A 13425-nucleotide genomic window follows, 5' to 3' on the forward strand; every position below is an offset into this window, starting at 1 on the left:
ACTCTAGTTGATGATCCCTGATGTAGTGCATGTTGACTCTGAAATGACTCTAGTTGATGATCCCTGATGTAGTGCATGTTGACTCTGTAATGACTCTAGTTGATGATCCCTGATGTAGTGCATGTTGACCCTGTAATGACTCTAGTTGATCATCCCTGATGTAGTGCATGTTGACTCTAGTTGATGATCTCTGATGTAGTGCATGTTGACTCTGTAATGACTCTAGTTGATGATCCCTGATGTAGTGCATGTTGACTCTGTAATGACTCTTGTTGATGATCCCTGATGTAGTGCATGTTGACTCTGTAATGACTCTAGTTGATGATCCCTGATGTAGTGCATGTTGACCCTGTAATGACTCTAGTTGATCATCCCTGGTGTAGTGCATGTTGACTCTAGTTGATGATCTCTGATGTAGTGCATGTTGACTCTCTAATGACTCTAGTTGATGATCCCTGATGTAGTGCATGTTGCCTCTGGAATTAATCTAGTTGATGATCCCTGATGTAGTGCATGTTGACTCTGTAATGAATCTAGTTGATGATCCCTGATGTAGTGCATGTCGACTCTGTAATGACTCTAATTGATGGTCCCTGATGTAGTGCATGTTGACTCTGTAATGACTCTAGTTGATGATCCTTGATGTAGTGCATGTTGATTCTGTAATGATGCTAGTTGATGATCCCTGATGTAGTGCATGTTGACTCTATTTGCTGATCTCTGATGTAGTGCATGTTGACTCTAGTTGCTGATCCCTGATGTAGTGCATGTTGACTCTGTAATGACTCTAGTTGATGATCCCTGATGTAGTGCATGTTGACTCTGTAATGACTCTAGTTGATGATCCCTGATGTAGTGCATGTTGACTCTGAAATTACTCTAGTTGATGATCCCTGATGTAGTGCATGTTGACTCTGTAATGACTCTAGTTGATGATCCCTGATGTAGTGCATGTTGACTCTGTAATGACTCTAGTTGATGATCCCTGATGTAGTGCATGTTGACCCTGTAATGACTCTAGTTGATCATCCCTGATGTAGTGCATGTTGACTCTAGTTGATGATCTCTGGTGTAGTGCATGTTGACTCTGTAATGACTCTAGTTGATGATCCCTGATGTAGTGCATGTTGACTCTGTAATGACTCTTGTTGATGATCCCTGATGTAGTGCATGTTGACTCTGTAATGACTCTAGTTGATGATCCCTGATGTAGTGCATGTTGACCCTGTAATGACTCTAGTTGATCATCCCTGGTGTAGTGCATGTTGACTCTAGTTGATGATCTCTGATGTAGTGCATGTTGACTCTCTAATGACTCTAGTTGATGATCCCTGATGTAGTGCATGTTGACTCTGTAATGAATCTAGTTGATGATCCCTGATGTAGTGCATGTTGACTTTGTAATGACTCTAGTTGATTATCCCTGATGTAGTGCATGTTGACTCTATAATGACTCTAGTTGATGATCTCTGATGTAGTGCATGTTGACTCTGTAATGACTATAGTTGATGATCCCTGATGTAGTGCATGTTGACTCTATAATGACTCTAGTTGATGATCTCTGATGCAGTGCATGTTGACCCTGTAATTAGTCTAGTTGATGATCCCTGATGTAGTGCATGTTGACTCTAGTTGATAATCTCTGATGTAGTGCATGTTGACTCTGTAAAGACTCTAGTTGATGATCCCTGATGTAGTGCATGTTGACTCTGTAATGACTCTGGTTGATGATCCCTGATCTAGTGCATGTTGACTCTGTATTGACTCTAGTTGATGATCCCAAATTTAGTGCATGTTGACTCTCTAGTGACTCTAGTTGATGATCCCTAATGTAGTGCATGTTGACCCTGTAATGACTCTAGTTGATCATCCCTGATGTAGTGCATGTTGACTCTGTAATGAATCTAGTTGATGATCCCTGATGTAGTGCATGTTGACTCTGTAATGATTCTAGTTGATGATCCCTGATCTAGTGCATGTTGACTCTGTAATGACTCTAGTTGATGATTCCTTATCTAGTGCATGTTGACTCTGAAATGACTCTAGTTGATGATCCCTGATGTAGTGCATGTTGACTCTGTAATGATTCTAGTTGATGGTCCCTGATGTATTGCATGTTGACTCTGTAATTACTCTAGTTGATGATCCCTGATGTAGTTCATGTTGACTCTGTAATGACTCTAGTTGATGATCCCTGATGTAGTGCATGTTGACTCTGTAATGACTCTGGTTGATGATCCCTGATCTAGTGCATGTTGACTCTGTATTGACTCTAGTTGATGATCCCAAATTTAGTGCATGTTGACTCTCTAGTGACTCTAGTTGATGATCCCTAATGTAGTGCATGTTGACCCTGTAATGACTCTAGTTGATCATCCCTGATGTAGTGCATGTTGACTCTAGTTGATGATCCCTGATGTAGTGCATGTTGACTCTGTAATGACTCTAGTTGATGATCCCTGATGTAGTGCATGTTGACTCTGTAATGACTCTAGTTGATGATCCCTGATGTAGTGCATGTTGACTCTGTAATGACTCTAGTTGATCATCCCTGATGTAGTGCATGTTGACTCTAGTTGATGATCTCTGATGTAGTGCATGTTGACTCTGTAATTAATCTAGTTGCTGATCCCCGATGTAGTGCATGTTGACTCTGTAATGAATCTAGTTGAGGATCCCTGATGTAGTGCATGTTGACTCTGTAATGAATCTAGTTGAGGATCCCTGATGTAGTGCATGTTGAATCTGTAATGACTCTAGTTGATGGTCCCTGATGTAGTGCATGTTGATTCTGTAATGATGCTATTTGATGATCCCTGATGTAGTGCATGTTGACTCTAGTTGCTGATCTCTGATGTAGTGCATGTTGACTCTTGTTGCTGATCCCTGATGTAGTGCATGTTGACTCTGTAATGACTCTAGTTGATGATCCCTGATGTAGTGCATGTTGACCCTGTAATGACTCTAGTTGATCATCCCTGATGTAGTGCATGTTGACTCTAGTTGATGATCCCTGATGTAGTGCATGTTGACTCTGTAATGAATCTAGTTGATGATCCCTGATGTAGTGCATGTTGACTCTAGTTGATGATCCCTGATGTAGTGCATGTTGACTCTGTAATGACTCTAGTTGATGATCCCTGATGTAGTGCATGTTGACTCTGTAATGACTCTAGTTGATGATCCCTGATGTAGTACATGTTGACTCTGTAATGACTCTAGTTGATGATCCCTGATGTAGTGCATGTTGACCCTGTAATGACTCTAGTTGATCATCCCTGATGTAGTGCATGTTGACTCTAGTTGATGATCCCTGATGTAGTGCATGTTGACTCTGTAATGAATCTAGTTGATGATCCCTGATGTAGTGCATGTTGACTCTGTAATGAATCTAGTTGATGATCCCTGATGTAGTGCATGTTGACTCTGTAATGACTCTAGTTGATGATCCCTGATGTAGTGCATGTTGACTCTAACGACTCTAGTTGATGATCCCTGATGTAGTGCATGTTGACTCTGTAATGACTCTAGTTGATGATCCCTTATGTAGTGCATGTTGACTCTAATGAATCTAGTTGATGATCCCTTATGTAGTGCATGTTGACTCTGTAATGACTCTAGTTGATGATCCCTTATGTAGTGCATGTTGACTCTGTAATGACTCTAGTTGATGATCCCTGATGTAGTGCATGTTGACCCTGTAATGACTCTAGTTGATGATCTCTGATGTAGTGCATGTTGACTCTGTAATGACTGTAGTTGATGATCCCTGATGTAGTGCATGTTGACTCTGGAATTAATCTAGTTGATGATCCCTGATGTAGTGCATGTTGACTCTAGTTGCTGATCTCTGATGTAGTGCATGTTGACTCTAGTTGCTGATCCCTGATGTAGTGCATGTTGACTCTGTAATGACTCTAGTTGATGATCCCTGATGTAGTGCATGTTGACTCTGTAATGACTCTAGTTGATGATCCCTGATGTAGTGCATGTTGACTCTGAAATGACTCTAGTTGATGATCCCTGATGTAGTGCATGTTGACTCTGTAATGACTCTAGTTGATGATCCCTGATGTAGTGCATGTTGACTCTGTAATGACTCTAGTTGATGATCCCTGATGTAGTGCATGTTGACCCTGTAATGACTCTAGTTGATCATCCCTGATGTAGTGCATGTTGACTCTAGTTGATGATCCCTGATGTAGTGCATGTTGACTCTGTAATGAATCTAGTTGATGATCCCTGATGTAGTGCATGTTGACTCTGTAATGAATCTAGTTGATGATCCCTGATGTAGTGCATGTTGACTCTAATGACTCTAGTTGATGATCCCTGATGTAGTGCATGTTGACTCTGTAATGACTCTAGTTGATGATCCCTTATGTAGTGCATGTTGACTCTGTAATGACTCTAGTTGATGATCCCTTATGTAGTGCATGTTGACTCTGTAATGACTCTAGTTGATGATCCGTGATGTAGTGCATGTTGACTCTGTAATGACTCTAGTTGATGATCCCTGATGTAGTGCATGTTGACCCTGTAATGACTCTAGTTGATGATCTCTGATGTAGTGCATGTTGACTCTGTAATGACTCTAGTTGATGATCCCTGATGTAGTGCATGTTGACTCTGGAATTAATCTAGTTGATGATCCCTGATGTAATGCATGTTGACTCTGTAATCAATCTAGTTGATGATCCCTGATGTAGTGCATGTCGACTCTGTAATGACTCTAGTTGATGGTCCCTGATGTAGTGCATGTTGACTCTGTAATGACTCTAGTTGATGATCCTTGATGTAGTGCATGTTGATTCTGTAATGATGCTAGTTGATGATCCCTGATGTAGTGCATGTTGACTCTGTAATGACTCTAGTTGATGATCCCTGATGTAGTGCATGTTGACCCTGTAATGACTCTAGTTGATCATCCCTGATGTAGTGCATGTTGACTCTAGTTGATGATCTCTGATGTAGTGCATGTTGACTCTGTAATGACTCTAGTTGATGATCCCTGATGTAGTGCATGTTGACTCTGTAATGACTCTTGTTGATGATCCCTGATGTAGTGGATGTTGACTCTGTAATGACTCTAGTTGATGATCCCTGATGTAGTGCATGTTGACCCTGTAATGACTCTAGTTGATCATCCCTGGTGTAGTGCATGTTGACTCTAGTTGATGATCTCTGATGTAGTGCATGTTGACTCTCTAATGACTCTAGTTGATGATCCCTGATGTAGTGCATGTTGACTCTGTAATGAATCTAGTTGATGATCCCTGATGTAGTGCATGTTGACTCTGTAATGAATCTAGTTGATGATCCCTGATGTAGTGCATGTTGACTCTGTAATGACTCTAGTTGATGGTCCCTGATGTAGTGCATGTTGACTCTGTAATGACTCTAGTTGATGATCCCTGATGTAGTGCATGTTGACTCTGTAATGATTCTAGTTGATGATCCCTGATGTAGTGCATGTTGACTCTAGTTGCTGATCTCTGATGTAGTGCATGTTGACTCTGTAATGACTCTAGTTGATGATCCCTTATGTAGTGCATGTTGACTCTGTAATGACTCTAGTTTATGATCCCTGATGTAGTGCATGTTGACTCTGTAATGACTCTAGTTGATGATCCCTGATGTAGTGCATGTTGACTCTGTAATGACTCTAGTTGATGATCCCTGATGTAGTGCATGTTGACCCTGTAATGACTCTAGTTGATCATCCCTGATGTAGTGCATGTTGACTCTAGTTGATGATCTCTGATGTCGTGCATGTTGACTCTGTAATGACTCTAGTTGATGATCCCTGATGTATTGCATGTTGACTCTGTAATGAATCTAGTTGATGATCCCTGATGTAGTGCATGTTGACTCTGTAATGAATCTAGTTGATGATCCCTGATGTAGTGCATGTTGACTTTGTAATGACTCTAGTTGATGGTCCCTGATGTAGTGCATGTTGACTCTGTAATGACTCTAGTTGATGATCCCTGATGTAGTGCATGTTGACTCTGTAATGATTATAGTTGATGATCCCTGATTTAGTGCATGTTGACTCTAGTTCCTAATCTCTGATGTAGTGCATGTTGACTCTGTAATGACTAGTTGATGATCCCTGATGTAGTGCATGTTGACTCTGTAATGGTATTGCTCCACAGGCTTTTCCCTGGTAGTATTGCCTACATATTATTCTGTCATCTTTCATGATCCGCTGTATCGTACATCCAAAAGCAGTCTTCCCCTGTGAGTGGTGTGTGTGTGTGTGTGTCCATGCAAGTGTGAGCATGTGAAAGTGTGTATGTGTTTATTTGAGGGACCCAGCTAACATAAGATACTTGAGTCATGTTGTGATGTGCGTGCAATGCATGTGTGTGTGTGAATGCTTTTGTGTTTTTGTGTGTGAGGGAAGCGAGACACTGTGATAGTAGCATGACCTTTACCCTCTAACCCCTGTCTGTTGACCCTGAGGTCAGGGGAGGGGTCCAGACTCCAGTGTCCTTTCAGCTCCTCAAAACAGAGCCTGCTATACTAAACCATCCTCCACTCTCTCTATCACTATGGCTACTATATTTATCTTGTGATGTTCATCATAACTTAAATCATAATGCTGACATAATGCTGACAGCTCAATTGTCTGTGGCCTGTCTGAGGTGATGACAGCAAGGCATGTACAGAACTGTGTGTGTACTTTACCATGGGAGCTGAGAGTTGTGCTCCGTGTGTTTATGTCCATACAGAGGGCAAGGTGCACACGCGAATATGCCTACCCTGTCAGGCTTTCACCTACTAGCTCAATATGTCAAGTGCATCTCTGTGTGACTGTGTGTTTGTGTCTGTGTGACTGTGTGTTTGTGTCTGTGTGATTGTGTGTTTGTGTTTGTGTGACTGTGTGTTTGTGTCCGTGTGACTGTGTGTTTGTGTCTGTGTGACTGTGTGTTTGTGTCTGTGTGACTGTGTGTTTGTGTCTGTGTGACTGTGTGTTTGTGTCTGTGTGACTGTGTGTTTACGTATTGAATGTTTGAGCTTAACTGGAGTGACAGTTATGTGTCGAGAAGGTGACTGTGTGTATGTGTTTGTGTGTATATACACCCGTGTGTGTGTTTAGTCAGTGTTAAGTGTTTGGGCTCCTGCAATCAGATAAGTGTTTAGCTGTGATGGATAGCAAGAAGGAGGGAGGGGGAGGAGGTGTGTCTTAGCTTGGAGCAATACTGTGAGGGAGCAGGTATTCCCAGCTTTCCCCCTCCTTTATCTGATGAACATTAAAAAGCATGTCATCTCTTGTGCTGAGAGCTGAACATGTTCGTCTGAATGGGGGAAAACCTGGGAGGCTTGTTCAGGTACTAACTGAAGAGGTTGTTGGAGAGCTCAGGGCTACTTGTGTTATTTATGAGGTCAGCTGGGCTGGAAGAATGTGTGTTTAGGTGTTATAGAGACTGTGATCTTCTTAGGGAGGGAGCTGTCCAACCAGAGCCCCACACACACCTCTCTCTCTCTGTCTGTCAGGGAGGAAGTGCCCTTTGCCCTGATGGAAGTTGGTCCTGCAGGCGAGACGGCCCATCCCCCTTCTCTCGCGATCTCTCTCTCTTTCTCTCTCTCTCTCTCGCTCTCTCCCTCCATCAATGCCCATTGTTCCTGTTTACCAGAATACAGTCCACAGCACTTTGATGGAATTAGGGCTGTTAAAGCCAGACTTACACTGTTTTTCAGATTGTAACAGGAAGAAGATTATGAGCGTAGAAATGCCACATGCTCCCCCTAACTAAGGTTTCTGTGGGACTGCTCTCTCTGTTTCTATAGTTTGACAGAGAGAGCATACCCAGACAATGACTTGACATTTTGTATGCACGAAAAACTTGAATGAGATTCTTAATTTGTTTGTTTGTATGTGTGTTAGAGTTTGCATTCGTTGTGTGGGTTGCATGAAGTCTGTGTCCACTGCCTGCAGCTGGAGCATACAGAAGGCCTCTTGTGGAATCTTTGCAGGGTTTGGGAATGTTGATTGGGTAAGTGTGTGTGTAGTTGGGAATGTTCATTGGATGTTGTGTGTGGAGTTTGGGATTGTCCATTGGGGATGTGTTTGTGTGTGGGGTGTGTGTGTGTGGGACAGTGTTGCTGCGGTGTCGCCGGGCTATCGCAGAGCCTTTGTCCAGGGCTAAGTTATGTGGGGCTGCATCTCTCGCCCGCTCTTTGTCTCGTCCTCCTCTCCCGCGGACTGGCGCCCCTTGCCCTATTTGTTGTGTTCCCTTAATTGCGAACACAATGCCGTGACTCTGTGACCTATTCCAACAACAGGGAACTTAATAGTGCTCCTCCCATCACACCCCAGGCCAGCCATACAGCCAATGGGGACACAGCATGGGCTCGACTCACACAGTCAACCCCCCAATGGTATCTATGTCAGGGATACTTCTCTGTATACATCAATGATGTCGCTCTTGCTGCTGGTGATTCTTTGATCCACCTCTACGCAGACGACATCATTCTGTATACCTTTGGCCCTTCTTTGGACACTGTGTTAACTAACCTCCATATGAGCTTCAATGCCATACAACTCTCCTTCCGTGGCCTCCAACTGCTAGTAAAACTAAATGCATTCTCTTCAACCGATCGATGCCCGCACCTGCCCGCCCGTCCAGCATCACTACTCTGGACGGTTCTGACTTAGAATATGTGGACAACTACAAATACCTAGGTGTCTGGCTAGACTTTAAACTCTCCTTCCAGACTCACATTAAACATCTCCAATCCAAAATTAAATCTAGAATCGGCTTCCTATTTTGCAACAAAGCATCCTTTGCATCCTTTACCGATCCTCGACTTCGGCGATGTCATTTACAAAATAGCCTCCAACACTCTACTCAACAAATTGGATGCAGTCTATCACAGTGCCATCCGTTTTGTCACCAAAGCCCCATATACTACCCACCACTGCGACCTGTATGCTCTCGTTGGCTGGCCCTCGCTTCATATTCATCGCCAAACCCACTGGCTCCAGGTCATCTACAAGTCTCTGGTAGGTAAAGCCCCGCCTTATCTCAGCTCACTGGTCACCATAGCAGCACCCACCCGTAGCACGCACTCCATTAGGTATATCTCACTGGTCACCCCCAAAGCCAATTCTTTCTTTGGCCGCCTCTCCTTCCAGTTCTCTGCTGCCAATGACTGGAACGAACTGCAAAAATCACTAAAGCTGGACTCTTATCTCCCTCACTAGCTTTAAGCACCAGCTGTCAGGGCAGCTCACAGATCACTGCATCTGTACATAGCTCGTCTGTAAATAGCCCATCCAATCTACCTCATCCCCATACTGTATTTCTTTATTTACCTTGCTCCTTTGCACCCCAGAATCTCTACTTGCACATTCATCTTCTGTACATTCTACCATTCCAGTGTTTAATTGCTATATTGTAATTACTTCGCCACCATGGCCTATTTATTGCCTTACCTCTCTTATCCTGCCTCCTTTGCACACACTGTATATAGATTTTTGCACTGTATTATTGATTGTATGTTTTGTTTATTCCATGTTGTACGTGTCGAACTGCTTTGCTTTATCTTGGCCAGGTCGCAGTTGCAAATGAGAACTTATTCTCAACTAGCCTACCTGGTTAAATAAAGGTGAAATAAAAAAATAAAAAAATACATACTCTCCTCCAATAACACTCCCTCCCAGAAACACACTTCTGCCCCAGGGATATCTGTGGCAGAAACACACAGCCCTCTCAGGAACATAATTCACCCTCAACAACAGCAGCAGTGTAAGCAGGTTGCCATAGGAGCAGTCACCAGGGTGATGGCAGTTGTGCTTGGGCTGGAGGGTAATATGGAGGGATCATCAATTTAGGGATGCACGACTCAGAGAGGGAGAAAGAAGGAGAGACAGAGAGAGAGGTGCAGAAAAGAAGCTGCGTTGTCACCAAGTCTTGCATAATAACATAGTGCCACTAACTCGTATCATTTTGACTGACTGTTGGATTGGTTGATTGACAGGTGATCTACCGTGCCCTCCCCCAATGGGAATCTCTTGACCCGTATGGGGTGGCAGGCCAGGAGCAGCTGAGGGTGACCAACGTGCGCATACGTCTGCTGGAGCGCCAATCCTGTCCCTGCCAAGCCAAAGATCCCACCGTTGGAGCCCCGCTCACCCAGCACTTCGCCATTTATGACCTTATTGTGAAGGGCAGCTGCTTCTGCAACGGGCACGCCGAGCAGTGTGTCCCTGCGCCCGGCTACCGCCCTGTCAGGGACAGAACTAACCACGTGGTGAGTGTGTATGTGTGTGTGTGTGTGTGTGTGTGTGTGTGTGTGTGTGTCTGTCTGTGTTTCTGTCTGCATATCTGACTGTCTGTGTGCATGCATGCGTTTTGTGTATCAGTCATTAGCATAGTGATGAGGGATATCACCTTTCTCTGTCCCACTTCCTGTGCTGGGCTTGCTCTGTCTGGGTAGATAAAAAGCTGCCTTTCCTGTGATCCAGATTACAAAGGAAATGTTGATATGGATTCAGCACTGGGCTAATGATGGTGTGGAAGTCTCAAAAAGTGTGTGCTGATAAAGGTGTGAATGGACATGACTGATTCACAGTGTGTAGATGGACATTAGAGATGCAGCGAGCGTTTCCAGACTGCCTGTGGAACGTCTATTTCTGCCGTCTCCACAAGCAGTTCCGCCCGACGCCTTTTGAAGCAGAGCGCCTATTCTATTGCAATCAGCAGGCCCAGAGAGCAGGGAAAGTGAGTGTGATGAGTGTGACAACAGAACCTTTACACTGGAGACACAGACACAAAGACATAGACACAGAGACTGTCTGACTGTGGGTAACTATAACTTTGTGTATGAGTGTTAAGCCCACAATAGCAGTGTCTGTGGCTGTATTACAGTATCTAGGAGCTTGTATGGTTGCAGCCGGTCAGTCTGTCTCTTCTGTGTGAGCCCACTGTAATCAGGGGTGTCTGTCTGTCATCCTCCCCCATAATATCACTGGCTTATCTAGTAACCCAGTGGGCTACACCTAGTTAACTTAGTTTGGACTTGACTCTATCTAGGCTACAAAAGCATCCTCAGAATGTGTTTTAAGCTTTTAAATGTGGATATTCTAAACATTAGGATATATCACAATACAACATGACCTAATGTTGTAGGAACGTCGGTGTGTCGTGTGATATGAGGGAGAGTTGGGTAAACAAGCATTGAGACGTGGGACGGTAAGAGGTTATATAAGTACTTTCTCTCTTTCTCTTTCCCTCTCTCTCTCTCTCTCTCTGTTTCTGTCAGCAGTTTGTTTTCTGTCTCTGTTTCGACCCAGGACGGTCATATCTACCAAACCCAAACAACCAGATCATGGCAAGACAGTGAGGAGAGATTAGAAGCCTGTAAACACACTCAAACAAGACGGGAGGGTGTGAGTTTGTGTACATGTTTTCCTCCCTAATCAGAACCAGAATGTCCTAACAAGACAAGAAACTTTTTGAAAAGTCAGGACTTTGTTCATGTTCTGAATTTCTTCAATTGCTATTTTAGGCTTAACGGTTAGGTTTAGTGTTTGGGGCTAAGGTCAGGGTTACGGTTGGGTTAGGAGTTAGGGTTAGGGTTTGAGGTTTAGGTTAGGTTAAGGGAAAATAGGATTTTGAATGGGAATATATTTTTACTCCCCAAAAGTCCTGAAAATTCCGAGTACCCCTCGCCATGGCACATGGAACGGGGCGGGGTCGGTTGTGGGTGGGGTCAGGCCTGAACCTGCCCCGCCCACCACATGTTTTCATTGGTTGAGGCGCATTCGCATTCCACCACGCTCTGCTTGGTGATATGTCAGCACATACAGTATCAGTCAAAAGTTTGGAAACACCTACTCATTCAAGGGTTTTTCTTCATTTGTACTATTTTCTACATTGTAGAATAATAGTGAAGACATCAAAACTATGAAATAACACATATAGAATCATGTAATAACCAAAAGTGTTAAACAAATCAAATATATATTTTATATTTGAGATTGTTCAAAGTAGCCACCCGTTGCCTTGATGACAGCTTTGCACACTCTTGGGATAACGCTTTCGGTAGCCGATGTGAACAAAACCTTTAAACAGGTCAACATTTACAAAGCCGCTGGAAAAGACGGATTACCAGGACGCGTACTCAAAGCATGCGCAGAACAACTGTCAAGTGTCTTCACTGACATTTTCAACCTCTCCCTGACCGAGTCTGTAATACCGACATGTTTCAAGCAGACCACCACAGTCCCTGTGCCCAAGGAAGCGAAGGTAACCTGCCTAAATCATTACCTCTCCGTGGCACTCACGTCGGTAGCAATGAAGTGCTTTGAAAGGATGGTCATGGCTCACATCAACAGAATCCTCCCGGACATCCTAGACCCACTCCAATTCACATACTGCCCCAACAGATCTACAGATGATGCAATTGCACTCCACACTGCCCTTTCTCACCTGGACAAAAGGAACATCAATGTGAGAATTCTGTTCATTAACTACAGCTCAGAGTTCAACACCATAGTGCTCACAAAGCTCATCACTAAGTTAAGGACTCTGGGACAAAACACCTCCCTCTGCAACTGGATCCTGGACTTCCTGACGGGCTGCCCTCAGGTGGTAAGAGTAGGCAACAATACGTCTGCCACGCTGACCCGTAATACTGGGGCCCCTCAGGGGTGTGTACTTAGTCCCCTCCTGTATTCCCTGTTCACCCACGACTGCGTGGCCAAACATGAATCCAGCACCATCATTAAGTTTGCTGACGACACAGCAGTGGTAGGCCTGCTCATCGACAATGATGAGACGGCCTATAGGTAGGAGGTCAGAGAACTGGCAGTGTGGTGCCAGGACAACAACCTCTCTCTTAATGTGAGCAAGACAAAGGAGCTGATTGTGGACTACAGGAAAAGGCTGGCCGAACACGCCCCCATTAACATCGATACAGGTGTAGTGGAGTGGGCCGAGAGTTTCAAGTTCCTTGGTGTCCACATCACCAACAAACTATCATGGTCTTAACCTACCAAGACAGTCGTGAAGAGGGCACGACAAAACCTTTTCCCCCTCAGGAGACTGAAAAGATTTGGCATGGGTCCCCAGATCCTCAAAAGGTTCTACAGCTGCACCATCGAGAGCATCCTGAACAGTTGCATCACCGCCTGGTATGGCAACTGCTCGGCATCTGACTGTAAGGCACTACATAGGGTCGTGCAAACGGCCCAGTACATCACTAGGGCCAAGCTTCCTGCCATCCAGGAAGGCGGTGTCAGAGGAAAGACCATAAAGTTGTCAGAGACTCCAGTCACCCAAGTTATAGACTGTTTTCTCTGCTATTCACGGCAAGTGGTACCGGAGCGCCAAGCCTAGGACCAAAAGGCTCCTTAACAGCTTCTACCCCCAAGCCACAAGACTGCTGAACAATTAATAAAATGGCCAACAG

The 13425-nt window shown here is 44.2% G+C and overlaps 1 protein-coding gene across 1 annotated transcript in view; it reads left to right on the forward strand.

Moving 5' to 3' along the window:
- LOC110490767 (netrin-4-like) overlaps positions 1-13425 on the forward strand; it is a 35703-nt gene that overhangs the window by 8746 nt on the left and 13532 nt on the right. The window contains exon 3 of the mRNA XM_036944818.2: positions 9991-10263. Coding sequence (XP_036800713.2) covers positions 9991-10263 — 273 coding nt within the window. The remainder of the gene's footprint in view (positions 1-9990; positions 10264-13425) is intronic.

The sequence above is a fragment of the Oncorhynchus mykiss genome, chromosome 15 (assembly GCF_057628025.1).
Source record: "Oncorhynchus mykiss isolate SJ-2025 chromosome 15, ASM5762802v1, whole genome shotgun sequence".
Taxonomy (NCBI): Eukaryota; Metazoa; Chordata; class Actinopteri; order Salmoniformes; family Salmonidae; genus Oncorhynchus; species Oncorhynchus mykiss.